Source organism: Lethenteron reissneri, chromosome 71 (assembly GCF_015708825.2).
Source record: "Lethenteron reissneri isolate LAM-NWPU_2019-01 chromosome 71, ASM1570882v1, whole genome shotgun sequence".
NCBI lineage: Eukaryota > Metazoa > Chordata > Hyperoartia > Petromyzontiformes > Petromyzontidae > Lethenteron > Lethenteron reissneri.
In genome coordinates, this window is record NC_083849.1 from 4,026,946 (window position 1) to 4,052,051 (window position 25,106).

At 49.4% G+C, this 25,106-nt stretch overlaps 1 protein-coding gene across 3 annotated transcripts in view; it reads left to right on the forward strand.

Annotated features, from left to right (window-relative positions):
- SMG7 (SMG7 nonsense mediated mRNA decay factor) overlaps positions 1-22,843 on the forward strand; it is a 59,517-nt gene extending 36,674 nt beyond the window's left edge. For 2 of the 3 annotated variants that reach the window (XM_061580147.1, XM_061580149.1), the window contains exons 18-24: positions 517-957; positions 1,650-1,796; positions 3,648-3,755; positions 6,036-6,216; positions 9,099-9,266; positions 16,820-16,998; positions 21,324-22,843. In XM_061580147.1, coding sequence (XP_061436131.1) covers positions 517-957; positions 1,650-1,796; positions 3,648-3,755; positions 6,036-6,216; positions 9,099-9,266; positions 16,820-16,998; positions 21,324-21,434 — 1,335 coding nt within the window. In that variant the 3' untranslated portion in view covers positions 21,435-22,843. The remainder of the gene's footprint in view (positions 1-516; positions 958-1,649; positions 1,797-3,647; positions 3,756-6,035; positions 6,217-9,098; positions 9,267-16,819; positions 16,999-21,323) is intronic. The other variant, XM_061580148.1, reaches the window with a different exon arrangement.
- The last annotated feature ends 2,263 nt before the right edge of the window (positions 22,844-25,106 follow it).

Genomic DNA, 25,106 nt, shown 5'->3' on the forward strand with positions numbered 1-25,106 from the left:
TGACCTGCAGTGTGGTGAGTGATTGAGTGAGTGAGTGTTGTGACCTGCAGTGTGGTGAGTGGCTGAGTGAGTGAGTGTGTTGTTGTGACCTGCAGTGTGGTGAGTGCCTGAGTGAGTGAGTGTGTTGTTGTGACCTGCAGTGTGGTGAGTGAGTGAGTGAGTGTGTTGTTGTGACCTGCAGTGTGGTGAGTGAGTGAGTGTGTTGCTGTGACCTGCAGTGTGGTGAGTGATTGAGTGAGTGAGTGTTGTGACCTGCAGTGTGGTGAGTGGCTGAGGGAGTGAGTGTGTTGTTGTGACCTGCGGTGTGGTGAGTGCCTGAGTGAGTTAGTGGTCCGTTGTGACCTGCAGTGTGGTGAGCGGTTGAGTGAGTGAGTGTGTTGTTGTGACCTGCAGTGTGGTGAGTGGCTGAGTGAGTGAGTGCGTTGCTGTGACCTGCAGTGTGGTGAGTGAACACAATACTGGATGAGTTAATACAGTCCGTGTCTCAGCATTGCTGATTTTTCTTCTCTCCCACAGTCCCTGGCCGACAGCCAAGCTCAGAACTGGCCCCATTATGGCGGGAAGACTTTACACCCACTCTCCATGCAGCAGCAGCAGTTGGTTCAACAGCAGCAGCAGCAGCACTTAGTGCAACAGCACCTTGCTCAGCAACAGCAGCTGCAGCAGCAACAGCATCAGCTCTTTCAAAAGAGCCCTCTGGTTAATCTGCTGTCGCAGATCGCAAACCTTCACCATCAGCAGCAGCAGCATCCACTTCATCACCAGCAGCAGGTGGATAAATCGGCAGGGCGGATGAAGACGTACGGCACGCGGCTCGGGGTGACGGAGCCGCCCTGCGACTCCTCCAGCAGGCCCTGCGTCTGGGAGTCCGCCTACGGGCTTTCCGGGCAGTGGGGGGTGCCCCTGCAGCAGGGGTCGGGCCAGCCCGGCCACGGCGGCATGAAGCCGCCGTCGATGGTGAGTGCGGCTCGCGGGGCAAAGGCGTGCACGCGCGCACGTGTTCGCGATGCCGCCCACAGGGCAGCATTGACACTTACGATAGCGAGGAGATATTAACTACCTCGCCTGGTATGCAGGAGGTCGTGGGTTCGATCCTGACTCTTTACGCCTGCTGTATATTTGGAGTTTGCATGTCTATCTCTCTCTTATCATCACGATGGCTAGGAGATGTTAACTACCTCGCCTGGTATGCAGGAGGTCGTGGGTTCGATCCTGACTCTTTACGCCTGCTGTATATTTGGAGTTTGCATGTCTATCTCTCTCTTATCATCACGGTGGCTAGGAGATGTTAACTACCTCGCCTGGTATACAGGAGGTTGTGGGTTCAATCCCGATCCTGACGATGCCTGCAGCTGCTGCTGTATATTTGGAGTTTGCGTGTCTCTCTCTCGCTATCCCCGTGGTCGTGTGGATTTTTCTCCACGTCCTCCGGTTTTTCCCTCCACATTAAGAATTGACGTCCTGTGCTCTAAATTTTCACGTGATGATGACCAGCCGCTTCGTCGAACTATCATTTGTGATAGTCAGGGCGCTTCTGAAAAAGAGCTACACAGCTCAGTGGGCCCTTACCTGGTTAAGAATAAAAACTAGTTTATTAGTTTTCGTTTAGTTTGATCTCTCCCCGTCTCTCTCCTGTTCTGAGTGAACAGGACATGGACACGTACGACGTGCGGGCCATGGAGAGCGAGCGCGAGACCTTGGTTGGCGCCAGCACCAACGCCGTGGGTGGCGGCGGCGGCGGTGGGCGTCCCGACTTCTGCCAGGCGCCAGGAGCTCCCGTGGTCAAGACGAACTTCGTACGCAACCCACCCTGGGGCAACCTAAACTCCCCCCCCACACCAAGACTCCTCACACCCCCCTGCTCCCCAGTATTGTCTCCTCCACGACCTCCAATCATACACGGTTCGAATTCGACCCTCGATCGATGGCTGAGCCATCACCGCACACACGTCGAATAAAAAGCAAGGGACAAGTCCTTACTTACGAACAACTCCTATCATTTTTCATTGCTGGAGGGGTTGCCCCCCCTACCTGAAAATCCTGGCTCCGCCATTGCCCCTGTGCTACAGAGTGAGTGAGTGGAGTTTGTGTGTTCTACCCCTGTTCTACAGAGTGAGTGAGTGGAGTTTGTGTATTCTACCCCTGTTCTACAGAGTGAGTGGAGTTTGTGTGTTCTACCCCTGTTCTACAGAGTGAGTGAGTGGAGTTTGTGTTCTAACCCTGTTCTGCAGAGAGAGTGGAGTTTATGTGTTCTACCCCTGTTCTACAGAGTGAGTGGAATTTGTGTGTTCTACTCCTGTTCTACAGAGTGAGTGAGTGGATTCTAGATTTGAAGCTTTCGTGACTGCAAGGATTCATATTCTTAGGTTTTTTCTGATACAGCAATCGTGCTGTGACGGTTCCACCTGAAGACGGAAGCTTGTGTTGTCTCCGAAACGTCGTGATTTTTATTTTATTTTTATTTTACTTTTATTAATTTTAATTTTTTACCTACGTGACTTTACCGAAAAAACCTAAGAATATGAGTGAGTGGAGTTTGTGTGTTCTCCCCCTGTTCTACAGAGTGAGTGAGTGGAGTTTGTGTGTTCTACCCATTCTACAGAGTGAATGAGTGGAGTTTGTGTGTTCTACCCGTTCTACAGAGTGAGTGAGTGGAGTTTGTGTGTTCTACCCCTGTTCTACAGAGTGAGTGAGTGGAGTTTGTGTGTTCTACTCCTGTTCCACAGAGTGAGTGAGTGGAGTTTGTGTGTTCTACCCCTGTTCAACAGAGTGAGTGAGTGGAGTTTGTGTTCTAACCCTGTTCTGCAGAGAGAGTGGAGTTTATGTGTTCTACCCCTGTTCTACAGAGTGAGTGAGTGGAGTTTGTGTGTTCTACCCCTGTTCTACAGAGTGAGTGAGTGGAGTTTGTGTGTTCTACTCCTGTCCTACAAAGTGAGTGAGTGGAGTTTGTGTGTTCTACTCCGGTCCTACAGAGTGAGTGAGTGGAGTTTGTGTGTTCTACCCCTGTTCTACAGAGTGAGTGAGTGGAGTTTGTGTGTTCTACCCCTGTTCTACAGTGTGAGTGAGTGGAGTTTGTGTGTTCTACTCCTGTCCTACAGAGTGAGTGAGTGAAGTTTGTGTGTTCTACTCCTGTTCTGTGTTGGTTTTCTGCAGGTTCTCCAGTTTCCTCCCATAGATAACTGAAAAAAACCTACCTCTCATATCTGGGATTGGCCAAAACATCGCAATGCGCACAAATTACCTGCAAATTACTCAATCGGGATCGCGCACAGCGGAAACTTCATCCTTTCCTGCCACGAGCAAAAATTGGCAGGACCCTCTTGAAAGAGAGTCGTGGGACCCGGCAAGGGTTTATTGGGTAAATAAATGGCATCATTATTATCAGCAGATGGCTGAGATCAAAATGACACTGACCTGCTGATGCTATTGTTGCTGCTGCTTGTGCTGCTGCTCCTGATGCTCCTGCTGTTGCTGCTTCTGCTGCTGCTACTGCTGCTTGTGTTGCTACTGCTGCTGCTACTACTTTCACTGCTCCTATTGCTTGTGCTACTGCTGCTTGTGCAACGGCTGCTGTTGCTGCGACTGATGCTTGTGCAACGGCTGCTGTTGCTGCTGCTGATCCTGCTGCTTGTGTTGGTGCCGTGTAGATGGGGGGACGGATGCGGCAGGACCAGTCTCCCGAGCGCCAAGGGATGCCGGCTCCCTTCCCAACATCGTTTGGGGGTGGCGGCGGCGGTGGCGGCACCGCGTTTACGGTGAGTCGAGGAGCGCCAGCGCCGATGGCGCCCGTTGCTGGCATCAGTCCATCCGGGCTTGTAGAGAACCACAGCCAGGGTTGGCATTGGATACAGAACATAATAGGGGTTTTCCCCTTTATTCTGGAAACAAAACTGAAACCTTTTTACAAGGAATCATGTGTGCATTAACCACAATACTTGCATATATTATCAGAGTGTGTTTTTTGTTTGCATTTTGACCACAAGTATTGCGGTTAATGCACACATGATTCCTGGTAAAAAGGTTTCAGTTTTGTTGCCAGAGAAAAAGGGGACAAACCCTATTATTATATTTTGGTACTGGCAAAGGAGGTCTAATGATGATCGGATACAGAGTTGTGATGGTGCGGGATTGTGATGCCTGCTGATGTATATGTGGAGTTTGCGTGTCTCTCATGATCATCACGATGGCTAGGAGATGTGAACTACCTCGCCTGGTATACAGGAGGTCGTGGGATCGATACCCATCCTGACGCCTATTGTATATTTGGAGTTTGCGTGCCTCTCTCCCCCCCCCCCCCCCCCCCCCCCTCGTGGTGGTCACGTGGATTTTTCTCCGGGTCCTCCGGTTGTTTCCTTCCACATTTAGAATCGACGTCGCACGTTCAGAGTATATGGATGCTGCAATAAATGTCCACGTAATGATGATTAGAATAAGCCACTTCGTTGAGCTGTCATTTGAGGTGCCCAGGAGGCTTCTGAAAAAGAGCTACATAGCTCAGTTGGCCTTAACTGGTAAAATTAACATAGTTTTAAGATGAAGATACAGGGGGTTACAGCTAGATGCAGAGGGACCCATATAGGGAATAGATACAGGGGGGTACATCAGGATGTGAGCTTTACTGGGTGGAATAAAAAGTAGCTGAGAAGTTTGTTATTTATTTCATCTGTGCCAGTGCTGCGGTGCCGTGATTGTAATTGGCCACAGCTCTGACCCTGACGGGAGTCCGAAACTTATCGATTTAAAGCTTTCGTGACTGCAGAGATTCATATTCTTAGTTCTTTCGGTAAAGTCACGTAGAAGGGAACTAATAAAATAATAAAAATAAAACATAAAATCCACAGATGATGATTGTTTGTGTTGCAATCAAAACGTCGTGATAATTTTATTGTTTTATATTTATTATTTTATTATTTCTCTTCTACGTAACTTTACCGAAAGAACCAAGAATATGGGAGTCCGAAAGTCTACCGCTAGCCCTGCTAACCCATAAACCCCCTAACCCTCACTGATAGCTGAAACCCAAAGCTTAATTACGGCTCCGCTCTGGCTCTGCCTCTTCGAGTCAAGCTTGAGCCACCTCACTTGCTTCCAGATGCACGAATGAAGGGGTTCAGCCCTGGCTCAGTTCTCAGCCTCATGGAACCCTGGATCCAGGGCTCGGATTCTTTGAGCCGGCTCACTTGAGCCTCGGCTTAGCCGTGACTCGGGAACTTGAGCCTGATAAGCCTCATCCACAGTCCCACGCCCCTAGTGCTCATCCCCTCACCCTGACGTACCGAGCCGTGATTACTAACCCCTAACCCAGCCTCGTACCCCTCACCCATACCCGGACTTGAACCCTGACCATGACCCAAGCCCATAAACCTAACCACTTACTCAGCTTTGTACCCGTGGCCGGGACACGCTGTCGAATCCAATTCAAGTAAAATATATTTTTTTATTTTACCAGGTAAGGCCCACTGAGCTACGTAGCGCTTCTTCAGTAGCGACCTTGCCACAAGTGGTAGCTCAACGAAGTGGCTTATCGTCCTCATCATCATCATCATGTGGACATTTATAGCAGCAGCCAAATACTCTTAGACGTGTGGTGTTGATTTTAAATATGGAGGGAAAAAAGCGGAGGACCAGGAGAAAAATCCACGCGGCCACGGGGAGAGAGAGACTCAGACTCCAAATATACAGCAGGTGTCAGGATCAGGATCGAACCCACGACTTCCTGTATACCAGATGAGGTAGTCAACATCTCCGAGATACCCTGACGACAATGACAAAGAGAGACGTGCAAACTGTAAATATACAGCAGGCATCGTTAGGGTCAGGATCAAAACCCACGACATCCCGTATACCAGGCAAGGCAGTTAACATCATGCCACCATGATGATGATGATGAGAGAGAGAGACACGCAAACTGCAAATATACAGCTGACATCGTCAGGGTCAGGATCGAAACCCACGACTTCCCGTATACCAGGCGAGGCAGTTAGCATCTCCTAGCCACCGCAGATGCTAATGGCGCCTGCCCTTCTTGGTGACAGCAGATGCACACCGTCTTCAGTGAGCCATACGGCAAGCGTGGTGAGGGCGGCATGGGCCTCACCTCCAACTCCTGCTCCTCATCGGCATCCTCGTCATGCCGGCCCAGCCTCCTCTCCGACATCTCGCGCCCGTACACGCTGTTCGACTCCAATTCCTGGTCGCCAGCATTCGGCAACTCCGGTGAGAGTGTGTGGGGGGATGGGGTGGGCAGGGGCGCCGGTTCAGTCGCTAGGAAGCCGCCGGCGAAGTCCCTGGTTATAGTCACCGGTGTGACGATGAGTGGACGCGAGTCCCCGAGCCGCCATGCGACGGTGTGGCTGTGACTGGGACTGCTGCCCAGCAGTGTAGCGGTGAGCGCTGCGCTGTGAACTCGCACGGGACCCGAGTTCAATTCCAGCTCACGGCCCACACCGGTGAGGATAATCTGAAACGATCTTCAGCCTCCCCTCGGCCTCAAATGAGCACTTGGTGCAGTGTGTAGTAAACATCGTCACTGGGGAGACAAAGGCGGCCGGGTATAGTTCTGGCCACCCACCCCCTCGTGTGCTGTGCCGGGCTTCATAGGTGCTACTCGCTAACAGCACTTGCCCCAACAGTCTGTTACAAGCTATATGGGCAATCCTTGTCTTTTTGTTGCCCACCAAAAGCCTAAGGCCAGGGTGTGACCGTGACGAGACAAGACCGATGTGTGTACGCCCACGTGAATGTTTGTGTCTGTTTATGTTGATTTATTTACCATTAAACTACGTGGAAAAAAGAATCGTAACTGAACTTGTGCGCACCTTCAACACTTCACGCGGCCTTAGCCTGGCACAAGCGCCGTAGTGACGTCGCCGCCACTTAGTGGTGAATGGCGGCTGTTGTTGTGAATGTGTGTTAAACTTTTTTCACACCGTACGTGAGCCAACCTCGCTAATCAGAGGTGCGGGAGGAAGGACAGCAAACTAAACACAACTGCAAGCAGTTCTAAAGAAATTCGTTTTCAATTGAGTATAGTCATATATTGTAGTGTATAGCATAGTGTATAATGTGTAGTGTGTGTAGTGTATAATGTGGAGTTTAGTATGTATGCATGTTAAACTTTTTTCGCACCGTACGTAGCCAACCGCGCTAATTGTAGGTGCGGGGGAAGGACAAACTAAGCACAACAACAAGAAGCAGTTCTAAAGAAATTAGTTTTGTCAATCTAGACGATGATTTAAAAGTGCATCATAGCTCCCAGCAGCTTCCTAATATCGGAAGGGGAAGAGCGTTCCAGACGGCCGCAGACATGTAGTGCAATCGAGGAAGAGCAACGAATGGCCTTCTACGAACAACGTCACGGGGTCTTCAGCGTTCGCTGTGAGCGAAGCAGATGGCACGCGGCAATTTTTGTGGTTCACACACACAGCGAGTAATAACCAGGGTGGCCGCTGCAGCCCAACCGCGAACCTCTGCATCACAACCAGAGAATGCAACGCTACCGCTGGGCCACATGTGTCGGTGTTGGGGAGAGCGGTGGCGTAACGGTTTAGCGCATTGCGCGATGATCTCAGTGCCCCGAGTTTACAAAGTATGAACAATTTCTTATTTTGAGAATAGGTTTTCCCCTTTTTTTCTGGCAACAAAACAGGTGTTTAGATGTTAAAACACCAAACTTAAACCTTTTACAAGGAATAATGTCTGCATTAACCACAATACTTGTGGTCAGAATGCAAACAAAAAACATACTCTGGACCAATCAATCAGTTTCAAAGACAATGCATATACTATCAGAGTATGTTTTTTGTTTGCATTCTGACCAAATGTATATGTGGTTAATGCAGACATGATTCCTTGTAAAAGGTTTCAGTTTGGTGTTTTAACATCTTAACACCTGTTTTGTTGCCAGAAAAAAAGGGGAAAACCTATCGTCATATTTTGGTACTGGCAACGGAGGTCCCATGATATTTTTTTTTATTTTACCAGGCAAGGCCCCCACTGAGCCATATACAGTGGAACCTCGGTATACGTCGTTAATTCGTTCCAGAAGGTAGGACTTATACCGAAAATGACGTATACCAAATTATTTTTTCCTATAAGAAATAAAGGGAAAGGAAATAATCCGTTCCAGAGGAAAATAAATGATATTTTATATGGCATATTATACATTAATGGGGTTGTATCAAATAATTTAGACACTAATTACTAAAATGCATACAGAAGCCACGTGACCGCGTTGCTGCCAGCTGCGCTGGTCACGTGGCGTGCCTCAACCCCGCACGTCGCGCGCGCCTCGACCCGGGGCTCCACCCCCCATGGGGGCAGCCCCCCACGTCCCCCGCCCCTCTCGCTTTGTTACAGTCGTGAACGGGCATAAGAGGGTACAGCACGTGGTGACTCATCCCGACCCATACAAGTTCTAGCAAAGGCGTCGTATCCCAAGACATTTTTCTCTCGAAAAAACACAACGTGTACCAAATTCGACGTATTCCAAAGCGGTCGTATACCGAGGTTCCACTGTAGCTCTTTTTCAGAAGCAACCTGGCCACCACAAATGATAGCTCAACGAAGTGGCTTATCATCACGTGGACATTTATAGCGGCAGTAGTCAAATACTCTGAATGCTTGTTGATTCTAAGTGTGGAGAGGGAAAACCGCAGGACCCGGATAAAAATCCACACGACCACCACAGGGAGAGAGAGAGAGAGACAGGCAAACTCCAAATATATAGCAGGCGTCAGGATCAGGATCAGGATCAAACCCACGACTTCCTGCGTACCAGGTGATGGAGTTAACATCTCCTAGCCACTGTGGCTCCCATTGTGTGCGAGCGTCAGGGTCCACATTTAGCAAATTAGTAAAAAATTACACAGCAAATTACTCGATTGGGACCACACACACACTGACAACATCGTTAACATTTCTGGCCACGGTGGCGATAGTTAACATCTAGCCACCATGGAGAGACGTTAACTACCTGGCCACGATTGATACTTGGCAACGAGTGTTTTGTCTCCCGTCGGTGGCGAGTGATTCCTGAACTGCGCCTGGAGCCGGTCGACTGATGAGCGGATTCCCCTTTTGTGTGGCGGTCACGACAGAGCACTCCACCCCGGCGAGCCAGTCACCCCAGAGCTCCCAACCCAGCTCCCCTCCGCCGCCCTCCTCCATGTTTGGGCCGATCGGCACCCTGGATCCCACAGACCGCCGGGCTACCACCTCCGCCACCGCCGACCGCTGGAACGGGAAGAGGCCAGAGAAGCCAGGAGGTGAGTGGGTCGGTGGGTGGGTGGGTTGGTGGGTGAGTGGGTGGGTTGGTGGGTGAGTGGGTGGGTTGGTGGGTGAGTGGGTGAGTGGGTGGGTGAGTGGGTGGGTTGGTGGGTGAGTGGGTGGGTGAGTGGGTTAGTGGGTGGGTGGGTGGGTGGGTGGGTCGGTGGGTGGGTCGGTGGGTGGGTGGGTGTCGGTGGAGGGGTGGGTCGCTGGGTGGGTGGCTGGGTCGGTGGGTGGGTCGGTGGGTGGGTGGCTGGGTCGGTGGGTGGGTGGCTGGGTCGGTGGGTGGGTGGCTGGGTCGGTGGGTGGGTGGCTGGGTCGGTGGGTGGGTGGCTGGGTCGGTGGGTGGGTGGCTGGGTCGGTGGGTGGGTGGCTGGGTCAGTGGGTGGGTGGCTGGGTGGGTCGGTGGGTGGGTGGGTGAGTCGGTGGGTGGGTGGGTGGGTGAGTCGGTGGGTGGGTGGGTGGGTGGGTGGGTGGGTGGGTGAGTCGGTGGGTGGGTGGGTGCGTGAATAAATGAGTGAGTAGGTGGGTGGGTTAGTGGCCGGAGGAAGCGGTAGTGTACGTCATCAGTTTTTCTTCCGACTCCGTTCCGATGGCGTACACGTACATCATCGTAACCGGCGGAATACCGCCCCGGTTTATTTGCTGCGTCGAGCGTTAGCCGTGACAACGAGCGCCATCTTGCTTTGCGGCCGGAACGATCGAACTGCGTGAATACATTTTCTGCACGACAGTCTTGGGCCAAATTTGAAAATTACTCCATTTGGGATCACGCTTAGCGGCAACACCGCTGTCCGGCTTTACAAACCACCGCAGGATTTGTCTGCGATGCGCAGGTGGCACCTCTCTCCCTGCGCTCTTGAGAACAACAGTGCCCAGATCACAATGTACTCAAGTCTAATCTTGCGCATGGCAAGACGTGTTTTCCGGAGCGGACACCAATATCGAAGTCTGCTGCTGGCCATGACGAGAGGGCTTCAGGAGAAAGGCAGAGAGAGACAGATAGACACAGATTGAGACAGAGAGAGGGTTCGTGTCATTTTTCTGTTCTTCCATTGAATGAGCTCAGACCACGGTGGTTTACTGTATGGACGTAATTAGCGGCACCACATCGGTGGTGCCGCTAATTGTTGCCCCTTGAGTAGAGCTGCAGAACTGTCCATCAGAAGTTGCATTCAGATTGAGCAGCTTTCCCATTCGAACGTATGGAGGTGACGTGAGTCAATAATCTTTTTATAAAACTATAAAGTCCATAATCGAGGTTTTTTTGGGTTGGATTGTGTAAATGTAATTGTGTCGTTAAGCCCGCAGCCACCACCCGACACAGCGAATTAGTAAGGTTTGTCACATAAACAAAGCGTGCCAATACTGGTACAGCACAAACCGGTTGTGTTGGACAGTAAACCCACTACTACATTAACAATTATAGTGTAGCGTATAGTCGTGTATAGTGTATACTAGTACAGCACTAACCGGTGTGTTGGAGAGTAAACCCATTACAACATTAACAATTTGAGTACTTTGACGTTTCACTGGTAATTACAACCAGCATGATCAGGTGGACAGCCAGAGTTAAATGGTTGTGTCGGGTGGTGGCGGTTTTAACGACTCATTTATATTTATGCCATCTAACCCAAAAAACACTGATGGATAATATTTGTTGCGAAACCCTACTTGGTAAAACTACGAACTATTTTTATTTTACCAGGTAAGGCCCCACTGAGCTATGCAGCTCTTTTTCAGAAGCGACCCGGCCATCACAAATGATAGCTCAAGCAAGTGGATTATCACGTGGACATTCATAGCAGCAGCCAAATACTCTGAAACGTGTGACGTTGATTCTAAATGTGGAGGAAAAAACCGGAAGACCTGGAGGAAAATCCACACAACCACGGGGAGAGAGAGGGAGAGACGCAAACTCCAAATATTCAGCAGCAGGCGTCAGATGCCACTGTCCGCCAAGAAATGATTCCATAAATTAATGGAGGAGGAACTGTTTGACCAGGTCTGGGTAGGGCACGAGTCCAAGCTGACATTTGGAACGCGGAGCCAGCCAATCGTCGTCGGGCTGGGTTTTGCCGCTGTACGGCAGCAGACTGCGTGAAGCTTCGTGTGTCCGTCAGCCACACCGCTTGTACAAACGCTCCGTCTAACCCGACCGCTTCCGCCGTCACGACAACCGATGTTGATGCACCGCCACCACCGCCGCCGCCGCCACTACCAATGCCACCAACACCATTGCCACCACCATCACCGCCACCACCACCATCACCGCCACCACCACCATCACCAACCCCGCAAGATTTTCTGACTAGGGGACTTTGAAAATCGCAAGGAAATAAATACATATTTGGGGGAAACTTTTTTTCTTTATTTATTGTACCGCTTGCCACTAGTGTATACAACCCAATACGTTCAAACGATCCACCGATTGAGTTGTATTACCACAATCGGGAGTGCAGTCGGTCGTCAATGATCAATCGGAATGCAGTCAATCGTCGATTATTAATCGGATTGCAGTCGATCATCGATGATCAATCATAGTGCAGTCGGTTATTGATGATCAATCGGAATGCAGTCAATCATCGATTACATCAATTAGAGTGCAGTTGATTATCAATCTGAGTGCAATTGATCATCGATGATCAATCAGTGTGCAGTCGATCATCGATGACACTGATCTACAATTTCTTAGACGTCATCTGCTTCAGAGATGAAATGTGCTGTTTATTATGGATTTTGATGTGCTGAATTCAGATATGACAATTTAAACAACTGATTGGCTACTGTTCCCAACATATTGAATTTTTACATTTGTGGTGAGTCCAACTGAGTCGCAGACGTTGTTCTTTAGAGGCAACACATTTATTGTAACATCAACACGCTAACACGAAGGGGTAACTGCCCCTTCACCAGATACAGCCTTGGGTTGTGACCACCCAGCTAACTACACTATATGTAGGAGTTACAGCTACGAAGGGTCGGGCCCTCACTCGGATCCCCGACCACGTGTTGATGCCTCGTAGGACGTAGAGCTTCCAGCTTGTAGACGTAGGGCTTCCAGCTGTCGAACGAAGAACCCCGATCGCTCTCAGTGACTCGCCTTATATCCCCCCCAGATCAGGGCCGCTCCGCCCTTGGCCCCGCCCGCCTTATCGAGCGTTCTAGCTCCCCCTCGATCCTTCTCGGGAGTTCTCCCCGGACACGTGATCACCCCCTAGCCAACCCACCTGCGGGCCCTCTCTGTGGACACTCCGGATCACGTGTATACGGGGTCAACCAGTGTGCCATGGCCCGGGGCAACCCTGTCCCTGGGCTGACACTTTCCCGCCCCCCCCTGTGGGAGCCCGCATTGCACGCCATGCGTGGTGCCCGCGCTATCCCAGCGTTCACCAAGCCCCGCTAGGGCTGGTACTACACCCGCCTACGGGGTGTACACGATGACGGTGCATCGCACGCCACGGCCCTCCCAGGCCGACACCATACAGTGACATCCCCGATGTCACTACACATTTTACGTCTATGTATATTGTGTAGATAGAGTTTTACTCATAAATTGTAAACCTAGGTCTTTCCATGTGTTTACGGTTGCTTTACGTGATAACATGTCACCTGTCCTGTTTATGTAACACTTAAAAAATCAGCAAAAGATTTATATAAATAAAATGTATTGTGAAACAAAAGGCAAAAACGTATTCAGTGTCTACTCGGCGCTTCTTGGCTTCTCTCTTGTATTCATTAAATGGAACATCTCTTGTCACTGTCCAGCAATAGTCTGCAAGCAATGATGGACTCCATTTGCCCTGATAGCATTTCTCCTTTGTTGCAATGTCCTGGTAAAATCGCTCTCCATGCTCGTCGCTCACTGTTCCGCAGTTCGGTGGGAAAAAATCGAGATGAGAATGCAAAAAATGTATCTTTAGTGACATGTTCCAACCAAGGCTTTTGTATGCCTTGCGGAGTTTTTCCAGCAACTCCCTGTAGTTGTCTGCCTTGTTGTTCCGAGAAAATGTGTTGCCACTAACTGGAAGACTTTCCATGCCATCTTTTCCTTGCCACGCAGTGCGCTGTCAAATACATCACCTCGAAGAATTTCACGAATCCAAGGACCAACAAAAACACCTTCCTTTATCTTAGCTTCCCTTAACCTTGGACATTTTCCACGGAGGTACTTGAAAGCTGCTTGTGTTTTGTCCATGGCTTTGACAAAGTTCTTCATCAGACCCAGCTTGATGTGTAAGGGTGGTAAGAAAATCATCCTTGATTCAACAAGTGGTGGATACTGAACACTTTTCCTCCCAGGCTCCAATGACTGTCGGAGTGGACAATCTATCTTGATGTAGTGGGAATTTCTCACGCGACTATCCCATTCGCAGAAAAAACAGCGGTACTTTTTGTATCCAGTCTGCAGACCAAGCAAGAGAGCAACAACCTTCAAATCGCCACAAAGCTGCCACTGATGTTGGTCATAGTTTATGCACCTCAAAAGTTGTTCATGTTGTCATAGGTTTCCTTCATATGAACTGTATGACCAACTGGAATTAATGGCAAAACATTGCCATTATGCAGCAAAACAGCTATAAGACTCATCTTCGTTGAATCAATGAACAGTCTCCACTCATCTGGATCAAGAACGATGTTGAGGGCTGCCATCACACCATCAATGTTGTTGCAAGCTACAAGATCACCTTCCATGAAGAAGAAAGAGACAAGATCCTTTTGACAGTCACGGAACATGGAAACCCAAACATCATCTGATAGGAGATTCCACTGTTGCAGTCTGGAGCCCAACAGCTCTGCCTTACTCTTGGGTAGTTCCAAATCCCTGAAAAGATCTTTCAGTTCACCTTGTGCTATGAGGTGTGGTTCAGAGGAGGAGGATGGGAGATAATCTGGGTTATGTGACCGTGATGGTTCAGGACCAGAAGTTTCATCCTCTTCCTTGGCTGACTCAAGTGAGAATGATTCTGGTGCATCAGAAACCGGCAGTCCTACGTGGGGTACGGGGCGTATAGCTGATGGAATGTTTTGATAATGCAGAGTCCACTTTTTCTTCTTTGACACACCTTTCCCAACTGGAGGCGCCATGCCGAAGTAACCATTGCTGATATGATCTGTTGGCTTTCTCCATATCATTGGCACTTAAAAAGGCATTTATTTCCTTTTCTTGTTCAACCACTGGCAAAGATTTGTTTCACAAGTGTTGCAGCTAATGTGTGGGGCCCACATATTGTCCTGATCTCCAATTGTGCAGCCAAAATAAAGGTGATATGCTTTCTTAACCATAGCGGTTATACTGCACTTTTGTGATGCAAAACTCACTTCACCACAAACATAGCAGAAGTTATCTGCTTTGTTCACACAAGTACAAGGCGTCTCTGCTCACTTTGACTTAACAGAAATGTGTCCGTTTGCAAAATCAAACACTGACAAATAAGAGAGCACGACACTGTATGATTTCTAGAGCTGATATAGGGCAATTTGTTCAGCAGAGGGATGTAAGCCGAGTTATGATTACATCATCCATGACTTCTAGGAATAACATGATGCAATTCATATCATGTATGATGCAATACTAGGTTCAGATTTCATCATTCATTGTGTTGCTCAAAAAGCAAGGACTGTCCAATCCCAGTCATAGATTTATTCATAGATCCAGTCAAAGATGTATTTTAGTCATTTCTGGTTTAAATTGAGATCCCTTCCCTTTACAACTCACTTATCCTCCACCATTCCCAAGTCAAGGGTCGTATATAGTGACCCAGGAGCAAATCTTGGAAACTAGAGCCAATCAACAATTGTAAGCATCATTTTCATTCTCAGTAACCCAGAATTAGTAAAGTTGGACTACATTTATTTCGGAAGCATTTTGCTGTAGACCAGTGTTATCCATCGGAGTGCAGTCAATCGTCGATTATCCGCCGGCTTCGAGGGAGGAGGGGGCGCCGTATAATCACTTATCGTTATGATTTAAAATATCTTATTTTTTCACATTCTTGTATGATATGTTGTTAGGTGTGATGTGTGTGTATTTTTGTGTCCTACTGTAAAAAAGTTACCTATTTACTGTACCGCACTGCAATTTCAATAACACTCTGGATCACAGGGTGATCTTCGTAATACTACTACTACGCTGTTGTTTCAACACAACTATGTGTCAGTTTAACACGTAGGCTTTCGCGACCAATGTTATTCATAATCAACGTTTTTGGGTTTAGATCGCGTTATTTATAAATGTGTCGTAACCCTCCACCACCCGACACGGCCAATCAGTAAAAATGTGTCACGTTGACAAAAGACAAATAGTTCACTGCTTTAGCCCACCGGTGTGTTGAAGCCACAACATTTACAACCATGTGTTTTGACGATCGCCGGACTGGTTAAGCCTTCAGACCGGTGTTTCGGAGAACGTCGAATTACACGACGCAACTTTTCGCCGGATCGCATCGTGAAAATATTTTCTGTTTCTATTACCGTAGTTATTAGTCGTGAAAAATGTGTATACTGTACGTGCAGTATTTTCATTGTTTCAATTGTATGTCGTGTATAATGTCCCATATGTAGTATTTGACACTGATCTCTCAAGCGAAGCTACTTTCTTCATTTGAAGCTTTCGTGCCTGCAGGAATCCATACTCTTTGGTTCTTTCGGTAAAGTCACGTAGGTAGAAAAATAATAGATCACGACATTTCGATCGCAACACAAGCAATCGTCATCAGGTGGGACAACCACAGCAAGAAAAAACTGCTGAAGTAGGCGAGAGATCTGCCCTGGCACGAGGTTGTTATATAGTAGTGTATAGTGTAGTGTGTAGTGTAGTGTATAGTAGTGTATAGTGTAGTGTATAGTGTAGTGTATAGTAGGCCTCGGCAGTAGGGGGGGGGAGAGAGAAGGGGGGGAGGAGGCGGGGCAGAAAGTGGACCCCGCAGCAGCCCCGGGTCACTGGAGTAGAGATCGGAGAGAGATGCACAGAGAGAGAGAGAAATATACACAGAGAGTTGGAAATAACAGCTGACATAGGCAGGTAGGATGGAAACATCACAATCAGTTAAGACTTTACCTGGTTAATAACGTCCTTCCAATGATTGCTCATTTTGTACCCATCCTCTCGGTTGAAGTTGTGTCTGTGTTTATATATCTGGATGGCTTCATGAACAAATTTCTGATAATAGCCGGTGGGTTTGCAGAGTACCTTCGTCTTGGAAAAGTCAATTTCGTGTGAGCCCACTGCGTTAAAACAATGATCAGCAACGGCAGAGGTATTGGTCCTACTGTGTTTCAGATTTGACTTGTGTTCACGAACGCGGCCCGAGACATGTCATTTAGTTTCCCCAATGTAACTGCTGCCGCAGCCACAACTCAGTTTGTAGACACCAGGGTATTGCATATCAGAAATCACATCCTTTACAGATGGGATCAAATCAGGATGATAACTATGATGATGATAATGACGATGATGTAATAACGACGACGATGATGATTTAAATGATGACGATGATGACGACACGATGCCGTCGTGTCTCTGTCCGCCGTGCGGCTGTGTTGGGTCCAGCGGCGAGTGGCTACGGGCTGGATTACCTCCCATCGGACGCCACGTGGCCCCCACCTCCACGCGTCCTCCCATCTCAGGCGCTGCACGCGACATCCCGTGGTGGCGGCGGCGGTGCCGCGCCATGGATGGGTGTCCAACACGCCAGCGAGCCTCCTCCCAGCCTTGCTGACAACCTCAAGGTACAGCTAACGAGGCCGCGCTCGTCAAAGACAAAGATCTCCCGTACAGCCAGAGCAGACTTTCGGGGCAAGTGCTGTTAGCGAGTAGCTCCCATGAAGGTCGGCACGGCACATGAGGCGGTGGGTGGCCAGCACCACGCCCGGCCGCCTTTGTCTCCCCAGTTTACACACTGCACCAGGTACTAATTTGAGGCCGAGTCGACCTAGAGGAGGCCCAGGACCGGTTCAGATAATCGTCGCCGGGTTCGTAGCGCGACGTTCTAACCGCTACCAATACCGTTCACACACACACACTACACACACAGTACACACACACTACACAACACACACAGTACACACACACAGTACACACACACACTACACAACACACACAGTACACACACACACACAGTACACATACACACACCAAGTGCTTCCTGCCACGCGTGAACCACGATACACCTCCTTCGCTGATCTCGTCGAGGAAAGTAAACCATCACGATCACGCGACACTCCGCTCATGCTCGCCGTAGCAGCGGCAGCGGCTTTTGGCTGGCCGTCGAACAAAGGCGGTGGTCACCACATCGCCGCACGGCGCTTTCAGACGCGCTTCTCCGGCCGTCTGGAACGCTCTTTGTTCCGATATTAGGAAGCCGCTGGAGCTATGCACTTTTTTAAAATCATCATCTAGATTGACAAACTGATTTCTTTAGAACGCTATACACTACAATACACGATACATTACACACACTACACTATACACTACTTTCGACGACACTATACGCTACACTACTATACACTACCCAGTACACTACACTATACACTACACTATAATATACTACTATACACTACACCACTTTTCTAAATTGAAAACAACTGCTTTTCGTGTTTAGTTTGTTGTCCTTCCCCCCTTGTACCTCTGATTAGCAGGGTTGGCTCCGTACGGTGCAAAAGAAGTACAACATACATACTACACTATACACTACACTATACACTACACTATAAACCACTATACACTACACTATACACTACACTATACACTACACTATACATACATTACAGCAGAACGGGAATGGTAACGAAGGGCACAGAGCAACAGGAATGAAATAATAAACCCCCATCACAAACTCAGCGGCTACCACCGACTGAGCACAATCTCATGAACCAATCCTGGCCCTCCCCCTGGTCGACTCGTTCTTAAATGAGTACCTGGTGTGACGTGTGAACTAAACTATTTTTTTATTTTACCAGGTAAGGCCCCACTGAGCTGTGTAGCTCTTTTTCAGAAGCGACCTGGCTATCACAAAAGTGGCTTATCATTTTGTGAAAATATATAGCAGCCAAATACTCTAATTGTGTGATGTTGATTCTAGATGTGGAGGGAAAAAACTGGAGGACCACGTGGAGAGAGAGACGCAAACTCAAAATATACATATTCTTAGGTTTTTTCGGTAAAGTCACGTAGGTAAAAAATTAAAATTAATAAAAGTAAAATAAAAATAAAAATCACGACGTTTCGGAGGCAACACAAGCTTCCGTCTTCAGGTGGAACTGTCACAGCACGATAGCTGTATCAAGTGAGAGAGATTCCAAGAAAACAGTCCTTCTATATATACTGGTTGAGGGTAGGAGGAGCCAAGGTAGGCCCTGAATATTATTTTTGTGAGGTTCGGTGCAGCTGAAGCACGCTGTTAGGAATGAGCCTTTGTTGTGTAAATTAGGTGCGGATGATGTAAAGGTGCGTGTAAAAGGGACTGAGCCTTTTTGTTATGTAGAGGTGATGCGGCTGAAATCGCTGCCAGGAAATGAGTCTTTGTTGTGTAGAATGGTTGACTGAGCCTATTATTATGTAGAGGTGGTGCGGCTGAAATTGCTGCCAGGAAATGAGTCTTTGTTGTGTAGAATGGTTGACTGAGCCTATTGTTATGTAGAGGTGGTGCAGCTGAAATCGCTGCCAGGAATGCTCCAAATATGTGTAGTTAAATGTTTTTTGCATGGTTAATAACATCTTTCCAATGATTGCTAAGTTTGTAACCATCATCACGGTTGAAATTATGTCTGTGTTTGTATATTTGGATGGCCTCGTGTACAAACCTTTGATGGTAGCCAGGAGGCTTGCAGAGCACCTTAGTCTCGGAAAAGACAATTTCATGAGAGCCCACAGCGTTGTAGCAATGATTGGCAACAGCGGAAGAATCAGTTTTGCCGTGTTTCAGATCTGGCTTGTGCTCGCGGACACGATCAGAGATATGACGTTTCATTTCTCCAATGTAGCAATCACCACAACTGCAACTCAGTTTGTAGATTCCAGGGTATTGTAAGTCAGGAATGACATATTTCACAGATGGAATTAGATCACGGATTTTATGTACTGTACTGAATCGGACTTGAATCTTATGTTTGTTTAGAATTTTGGAGATCTTTTTGGTCACGCCTGCTATGTATGGTAACGTGATAGTTTTGATCGGAGTTTCATGTGGCTGTTTCTGTATGGTGGGAGAAACAGCTTGGCGGATGGTGCGGTCAGAGTATCCGTTCATCCTGAGGGCCCGATGTACATTCACTGGGCAGGTGGTGTTGGTCAGAAATGCCATGAGCTCTGTGGTATAGCGTTTTGATGAGAGAATTCTTTTGAGATGGGTGGTGGTGGGAATCGGGTTTCAAGTAGGAATCTGTGTGGGTGGCTTTCCTGTAGACAGAATGTCCCAAGGATCCGTCAGGTCTCCTCTCAAACAAAATATCTAAGAATGGTAGTTTACCTTCTTTCTCCACTTCCATGGTGAATCTGATGGATGGGTGTCTGGAATTGATGTGGTCCAAGAAGTGGTTCAATGCTGGGAGGCCATGTGGCCAAATGACGAAAGTGTCATCCACATACCTCTTCCACAGGGAAGGACGCAGGGTGGATGTCTGGATGGTGTCTGATTCAAACTTTTCCATGAACATGTTGGCTATCACTGGTGACAAGGGGGAGCCCATAGGGGTACCCTCATTCTGTTTGTAGAAGGTGCCATTCCAGGTAAAATAAGTGTTGGTGAGGCAATGCCTAACCAGCGCAGGTACATCCGAATTCAATCCATGTTGGACCAAGTCCTCAATTATTGTTAGGGTGTCAGGTACTGGGACCTTGGTAAACAGAGATACTACATCAAAACTGACGAGGATATCAGGAAATAGTACCATGTCCTTGACCATAGAGACTAATTGGGTTGAATTGAGTACTGCCGAAGAAATCTTGCCTGTGAAGGGAAGCAGAGTATCTGATAGAAACCGGGCCAGTTTGTACGTAGGAGAGTTGATCGTCGACACGATGGGTCGTAGCGGGGTGCCTTCTTTATGGATCTTGGGAAGACCATAGAGCAGCGGTCGGGAACCTATGGCTCGCGAGCCATATATGGCTCTTCCGGTGACGGCATATGGCTCCCAGACAATTTTGAGTTGAAAAAAATAATAATAATAAAAAAATCAATTTGGAACTGATTTTAAAATACTTGTGATATTGTTTAATAATACTGTGTCATTTTAAAGTAAACAGAAATTAGTTTTGAAGATAAATTTCACGGGTCACGCCTGCACGAAGCTCAACCTCACCACGTATGAACCAGACTACAAGGCCAGCAGCAAAACCATGCAGCACCAGAAGTCGCATTAAAAGTAATACATATTTAATTTATTATACGTTAAAAATACTATATGGCTCTCAATGAAATATATTTAGAAATATTTGGCTTTTATGGCTCTCCCAGTCAAAAAGGTTCCCGACCACTGCCATAGAGTCTGGGAGGTCTTGCCGCCGATGGTTTTAGAGAGGGACGTTTGGTTGGTTCGATTAGGGAAGTCGAACTCGTGATGATTTGGTTAGTTTTTGTCGTTAGGCTGTTAGTAGGATCATTTTTTATTTTGGAGTAACTCCCATCATTAAGTAGGTCCAGGATTTTGTTGTTGTATGAATCTTTATCCATGATGACCGTGGCATTGCCCTTGTCTGCCGAGAGGATGACAATATCATCTCTCTTTTTTAGGTCCGCGAGTTCAGAGTGTTCGTTTTTGCTAATGTTACTAGTGGGTTTCTTAGCATTCTTAAGAATAGTGGCTATTTCAGCTCTTGCTACATCTGCATGGATGTGTCCTATGCCTCTGAGGGCTACATCAATCTGAGAAATCACATCCTCTACTGGTATATATTTAGGGGTGACAGCGAAATTTAGTCCTCTGGCCAGTACCGTCTTCAGATTGTAATGCGCGAAAATGCATTCGTTTTCTTGGCCAGTTGTTTTACTCCGCAGACGTTTGAATCAGCGGCGTGCGGCACCCCCCCGCCGCCTGTCGTTTGTCTCTCCGTGCAGTCGCTGTGGTCGAACTCGGTGATGCAACCGGGGCCGCTGGCGCTGGAGCAGCTGCTGATGCAGCAGAAGCAGAAGCAGTTCAACCTGGGCCAGTCCAACCCTCCACACTGAAGGGACGCGCCCCCATCTCGCTCGGAATAGAAACCCTCGGCAGCGCCAGCGGCGGAAATCCGCGGCGGCGGTGGCGGTGGCTGCCGCAGCCGCTCTTTGGATGGAGTGGCGAAAGGGAGCCAGCCTCCCTCGCTTCCCTCCACCTCTTCCACCGAAAAATTTGGGAAACCAAAAATTTAACTAAATAAATGTAAGCCGGCAATTTCGGCCAAACGCCATCGCTGGCGCCGGCAAACGTCGCCATCTCTTAGACGCAACGCCGGACCGGCGCCCAGCCGACGATGCCGATTCGCCGGCGTGCGTGTGTGTCCGTTCGTCGGCCGATCGCTCTCTAAAAGCCCGCCAGCCAGCCGACCATCCGTCACGCCACGTAGGTTGGGTTGGCGCTGACCATCTCCAGCCGCTGGGGAAGCCGGCGTAGAGTCGGCGATGGCTTACCGGTGCGTGGAAGCCGCGGTCTCTCCGCGTACCCTCGTTTATTTTAATTTTATTATTTTTTCTCTCGTTTTGACCACGCTGCTCCCCTGGCTGTTATCGTGAGGACCCGAAGGAAGCGGGAAAGGGGAGGGGGGCGGTGGGGGAGAGAGAGCAGAAAAAAGGGAACTCCGCCAACCGCTTGGTAGAGACAGTGGGTTGGCAGCAGCAGCAGCTGCGTTTCCATTGTGCCGTTTGAGTCTTTTTGTCGTGGGCGAGGGTGGGCACACTTGCACACCACCTGTGCGAGGGTGGATGGCACGCACAGCACCGGGGGCGCGGTGTGTCGAGGAGGAGGGGGTGGGCGACACGCAGGACCGGATTGCGGGGGGGGGACGGAGCGGCTGATCGCCGAGAGCCGCCCACGGGTGTCCCGACATACTCCCGAATCCACGCAGTCCACTTTGGGTTTATAATTGCGCCCCCCCCCCACCCAGCGTGTTCCAGATGACAAGAGGAGGATTTCCAGATCCGAGTATCCAGATTCGGGTATCCAGATCCGGTTATCCAGATCGCGCGCCTCTGGGAGGTTGGTGGGTCAAGCAGAGAATTTGGCGTGCGAGGGACGGCCCTCACAGCTCAGGGCTTGTGGCCCGCTGCAGGCTGCTGAAGCCATCTGCTCAGTGCGCTTCTTGAGTGCTTTTTCCTCTCCTGTAAGCGGGGCTTTCTCCGGCCACCCCCTCCGATTTTAAACCACCGCCGCCCGAACAACAACAAACAATGTTAATACAAAAATTGGCTAAGACATACCAAGCAGGAGGGGGGTGGGGGACCCCACTTCTAAAGTAGCCTTGAGACTTGACAATACAATTGGTTGATTCGAGGAATAATCTCTGGGGCCTTTTGATAATGCACTGCTGGTCTCCCTCCTCCCCCCTTGCCATGCCAGCCATGGCGATGGGTTTGGGAAATCTAGGGGTGGGAGTGTGGGGAGAGGTGTGTGGGTGGGGGTAGGTGGGTGGGAGTGGGTGGTTCGGAGTGGGTGGTAGTGGGTGGGTCAGAGTGAGTGGGAGTGGGTGGGGGTGGGTGGGAGTGGGTGGGAGTGGGTGGGTCGGAATGGGTGGGGGTGGGTGGGAGTGGGCCAGGATCTGTTCAACTCGCCAATGATGTCGGGCAGAGAATAGAATCAAGGTGGTGGATAGTTAATAGCGCAGTGCGCTAACCACTGTGACACCACTCTCCGCTGACCCCCCCTCCGTCCTCCCTCACCTCCCCCCGCTGTGTTTAAGTGAGTGGCTGCAGAGATTGAGAAAGGCACTGGGAGTGGAGTAATGTGGTGCCACCCCGCACACCGCCCTGGCTAACTTGGCCTTCTCAAAGAGAGTTTCCTGGGAGCCGCTGGGTGTGGGATGGTTGGCGGTGGTTAGGCGGTGATGACCGGTGGTGGTTTAGAGGGGAAGCGTGGTGGAGGAGGTGAGGGGGGTAAGTAGGTGAGCGAGTGAGTGAGTGAGTGAGCGACGCGTAAGCGGGCAGTGCCAGCTCGCGTGTTTTCTCCCCCCCCACCCCCCCCCGTGCAGATCCACAGGGAGGCAGGGTGCTGTCAAGGTGGGGCGGGGGGGTGGGGTGCTGAAGGCACACCACAGTCAGGGTGTGTACAGAATCATGAGACGGTGTAGCCGGGGCAGGTGTGCGGGTGGTACAGGCTGCGTACTTGGAGGTGTGAAGACGCACCTGCGATTAGCTTGATTGGCTGCGTACGAAGCGAAAGAAGTTCAACATACAGACACGCATACAAGACCCGGACTTGCAGTAGCATCGTGATGTTTATCTTTGCAGGTTTGTGGTTGTACAGGCGTCATGCCGGGCAGATGTACACGTGCACAGGTGTACAGGCACGCAGCTGCACAGGTGTACACGTCCGCTAGTGTGCACGTGTGCACCTGCACAGGTGTACACGTGCACACCTGTGCACAGGTGCACAGGCCCGCCCGGCAGGTGAGCAGTGCGAGTTAAGCGAGAGTGCAGGTGGGAGGAGTCTTCATTGGCACCCAACGCTTTGACGCGGCAGTCCCTTCACTCACATAAATCTGGCAGAGAACGTTCGCACAGTTAAAGCGACTAAACGAGAGGTGCACACGGGGCCCCCACATTCACCACCGCCACCACTCGTCAACCGAACGAATGGATTGTCTCTTTAATCGGATCGGCATGGCCGGTTTGTCGGAATACATCGGCGGGGTGATTCTCCAACAAAGTGGAAGAGAGAAGGGGGGGAGATAGTTTGGCGAGCACGTGAATCATGCCCCACCCCTCTTCCCACTTGATTCACTTGGGAAGAGGGGGGGCGGATGCAGAAAGCACTCCGCAAACACTGCGGTAACGGTCCGGCCGGGTCTTGGATGTGTTGGGGGGGTCAAATGTGGCCATGCGACGGATCGAATGTCAAAGTTCCAAACACCACGATGACGACGACACAAACGAAATTTCCCGTTGCTTGCATGAGAATAAAAAACTAAACGGATGCCCGTGTACAAACAAAAAATCCTGACCGGCTAAATCATTCTAAAGCGGTTCCGTGATGACGTATCATGGCGAGATTCAAAAGGTTGCCCCGATTGATTTATTTTGTTTTCCGGGAAACAAATATGTGCATGCGTGCGTGCAGCCATGCCACCGATTGCGTCAATGCATACCTGGCAGAACGTTTTTCTTCTATCTCGCCATGATCCGGGGTGCGAGAGAGAGATAGAACTCTCCTCTTTCTCGCTCTGTATGTTTGCACGTTTAGCCAGAGATATGAACCTTACACTGAAGGATCGTAACCTTATTGTGGTGGTGGGAGTTTGTGTGTTCCTTTGACCCTCAGAGCTTTGCCACCTGAAATCTTCTGTTCCTGGTAGGGTCTCCTTTGGGTAGGTTCCAAACAAATAACGGTCCAAAACAAAGCCCCTCATGATTTGTTCAAAAATATAAAATTACTTTTTGGTTCTTTCGGTAAAGTAACGTAGAAAGAGAAAATAATAAATCTTTCTACGTGACTTTACCGAAAGAACCAAAGAATAATTCCTGCAGTCACGAAAGCTCCAAATATAATATAAAATTAGAGAACCTCACCCGGACAAGGTATACCGCGACACACCTCGCTAGAGCCACGCCTGGGGGTGGTGTTCGCCGGCTAGCACCTGGTGGCAGGGTGACCCACTTAACCCGGTTGGGCCCAGCCCGAAATGGCTGTGTGGCGCCATCCTGAAGGCCCAC